Source organism: Eufriesea mexicana, unplaced genomic scaffold (assembly GCF_001483705.2).
Source record: "Eufriesea mexicana isolate 0111107269 unplaced genomic scaffold, ASM148370v2 scaffold486, whole genome shotgun sequence".
NCBI classification, from domain to species: domain Eukaryota; kingdom Metazoa; phylum Arthropoda; class Insecta; order Hymenoptera; family Apidae; genus Eufriesea; species Eufriesea mexicana.
In genome coordinates this window covers 328,311-331,466 of record NW_016908651.1, presented here as the reverse complement: position 1 = coordinate 331,466, position 3,156 = coordinate 328,311, and the positions used below count along the sequence as shown (strand labels likewise).

Below are 3,156 nucleotides of genomic sequence, written 5' to 3'. Positions count from 1 at the left end.
AAAATGCCGGCAACGCGACTGTACAGGTGCCCATTGTTATCCCTAACTTTTACGTTTTTCGATGAAACGGTGCGTCGACAGACGACGAATCCGGACTCTTGAAAAGTATCGCGAATCGTGCTACGTACGCTTCAAGTGCCCTCGGCGCGGTGGGACTCGCGAAACGCGTTCTAACCACGTCGTAGGTTAGGTTACCGGCACATAACCTTAAAGCGATTTTCATTAGAACTCAAGTTACTGTACACGAAGCACAATCGAAACGTGTACTTCCTGTGATCTCGTTCCATCGACGACAAAGTGTATTGGCGAAGATTGACTATTCTTTTTTTTATTACCAAGTGCTGATTCCTACATAGTGGGTGATCGGTGCAATGGAATGAGCTGGGTGACCATAGGACAATGAAGGCCAATGGAACAAACAATGGTGATTTTCCTTACTTTCTTAGTCGTTGTACAACTTTCTGGGAAAGTTATTTCATAAATTGCTCTATCCGGTATGTTCTTTCTACAAGCATTGTTCCACCTGAAGTGTTTACATCGTGTTTACGTGTTACTTCTCACACTGCAGCTTCTACGGTGTAACTCGAAGGGCTCATTATGTCTAATATAGATAGAATTTGAACAAAACAGTAAGCTTGATCTGTTTTATCATAAGCAAACGAGTTGAAAACATATAACAGTCGTTGGAACCTCTACGTACCACGTAATAAGCAAAGTATGACAAAAGTTTGACTCGTATTGAAGCGTACGACATTGAAGGTGATAAATTGCACGTCGAATGGAATCAGAGAGCACGAGCACATAGTTATTCGCTGTTTCTGAATCGATTCCTTTGTTTCTTGCAACTGATGTGCCCGTTGGTATAAAAAGTAGACTGTCACCAAAGCATACGTCGTGCAATCTGTCTCATGGTCCCATGTTTACAACTTTTTATCGATTAAGGCAAAACACAATGTAAATAACACGAGGTAACCTTTATATTTTTCAGGCTGTAGCCGCCTAAACACGCCATTGGCAGCCACTACCACACTGGAGGATCCGGGAACGCCAGCCTCTTGGAAGGGCCCGCCGCCCGGCTCGGAGGCATCGCCCTTTACACCCAACTCCGTTGGCCAGGGTGGTGGCCCTGGTTCAGGTCCTTACAACAGTACAGGTGGTCCACCGAGTAATGCGGCCTTCCAAGGCCCAAGTCCGTTTCCCGGTGGCGCTGGTAGTCCAGCGGGGGCGCCTCCTTATCAAGGACCTCCACCTGGTTCCGCGACACCCCAATATACTGCCTCGCCGGCGCCTAGTGGTTCCTCGACACCTGGTCCTGGACCACCGCCGAATTCGTCGGGCTTCCCTCCGCCGCCGAATAATTCCGGGCCTCCGTACAATGGGCCCGGTCCAAGTCCGTTCGGCTCGCCATCTGGCGGGCCGCCGCAGTTCGTCGGTCGACCCGGTTCCTCGGGACCACCGTTTGTACCTCCGGGAGCAGGGAATCCTCACTTCCCTTCGCACGGACAACCGTTTGGCGGACCCCAATACGGACTGCCACCTGGAAGCCCGTTTGGACCCGGTCACCCGATGACAGGGCCTATCGGGCCTGGACATCCCGCGATGATGGGACCTGGCGGACCCGTCGACAGGATAGACCAAGGGTAAGTCTCGACAGTTTCCTATTTTCCCGACGCGTTGCTTATCATTCGAGACACCCGGTCATCTCTCATCTGCTTAGTCTCTCTGGTAAATCGAACCGTGCCTTGTCTTGCATGCACACGGGCTTCTTGTTTGATAAGTAACGCGTCCATCTTATTTAGCGAGTAAGTAATCCTGGCGGTCGTAGCGTACACCCCGTTAGCGAGTTCTCGGTACACCGAGTACGTAGCGCGTTTGATAACGCGTAATACCGATCGTTTGATAAATCTAAAACGGAATACCGATTCCTGCAAGGGAGAACGTTTTACGCGGTAACAGAGGGCCGAATAATCTCGAGGCGAAAAATCAGCTAAATTAATCCATATCCTCGTATTGCACGCACGCGATAGCATCAATGGACTTTCGTGGCTCGGAGTCGCGCGGTTGAAAAGTCGTCACCATTAACGTGTAAAACATAAGAGCACTACGTGTGACACGTTGTCGGGCTGCTAACATTCCTAGATAACGCGGTCCACAGGTAGCCACTGTTATTTATCACTCGTCTCCCGGTTAGTCCGCATTCTTGCTGATAATCCCGCTTCAGCAGGGCTACGTTCTTGCCCTTTGAAAACGGTCTCGATCGTTTGCATCGACGTCAATGCTTCTGTAGTCGGACAACTCGTTTTCGAAATCAGTTACACACGGAGCAGCGAGCCTGGCTGAATGCTTCGATGCGATAAAAGCCACAGATGTTTCAGTATGCGCATAGGGGTCGTCGATGTCGTGTATCAGCGGCAAAGTTATAAATAGCAACGAAACTAGCAACTATTTTCGAGCTGCCCTAGGTGCAACAATCGAATTTTCCGCTAAAGGGGGGCGGTATGTTTGCCCCTTCTCGTGCGAAAATGAGAAACACTGGCTTTCTTAAAACTCGATTCCATCAAATCGAGATCGAAGATAGGTCTTCCTTTTTTTCCCCATTTCTTTTTTTTCTCGGCGCTTGCCAAATTTTCTGCCCGATCGTTGCCAGACATTGCGAAAACATATTGTTGTTAAGTAGCCTTTTTGCAAAGAGAACAAGCCTTGGATCGCGGCTGCAGACGAAACCTGTAATGAACGGCGCCAGTAGCGAGTCACTCGGTGCTAAACTTGGCAGCCGTGTCAGTGATTCACTATCTGCGATCTAGATTATTGATACACTAAAAAGAAAAATACCTGAGCGTTATCGATGCTCTGAAAAGAGTTGGAAAAGAGTTGACGTTTGGAGAGTCGTGTCGTGCGTCGGGGCAGCCGCCGTGTACGCGTACTATAATTTATACAAGGGTGACTGGACCGCGGAGAACTACGTAAACCAGTTTTTCGAATAGTTTTGTAACAGACGTCTCTAAAGGCGTGACTCGATCGGTCGCTAAATCGGGTGAGGGCGCTTGAACGCATTATTCGAATTTCCTTGCGCCGATAACTTTGAAGCCGGAGCGGGGCGGGGGGCACGGGGAAAAAAAGGAAAGAAAGGAAAGAATAAAATGAGAGAAAGAAGGG

General features: G+C 49.1%; 1 protein-coding gene across 1 annotated transcript; it reads left to right on the top strand.

Moving 5' to 3' along the window:
- The first annotated feature begins 395 nt into the window (after nucleotides 1-395).
- LOC108545722 (proline-rich protein 2-like) lies at nucleotides 396-1,644 on the top strand. The gene is made up of 2 exons (XM_017897478.1): nucleotides 396-424; nucleotides 989-1,644. Exons 1-2 carry the CDS (start codon nucleotides 400-402, stop codon nucleotides 1,642-1,644), a joined length of 681 nt encoding a protein of 226 aa, XP_017752967.1. The 5' UTR covers nucleotides 396-399.
- Nucleotides 1,645-3,156: the final 1,512 nt, after the last annotated feature.

What these genes read in the sequence shown, in the direction of transcription:
- LOC108545722 (XM_017897478.1), top strand. Translation starts at nt 400, where the DNA reads ATGAAGGCCAATGGAACAAACAATG. An exon ending in GGCCAATGGAACAAACAATG is followed by an intron (nt 425 to 988) that starts GTGATTTTCCTT and finishes TATATTTTTCAG; the next exon opens with GCTGTAGCCGCCTAAACACG.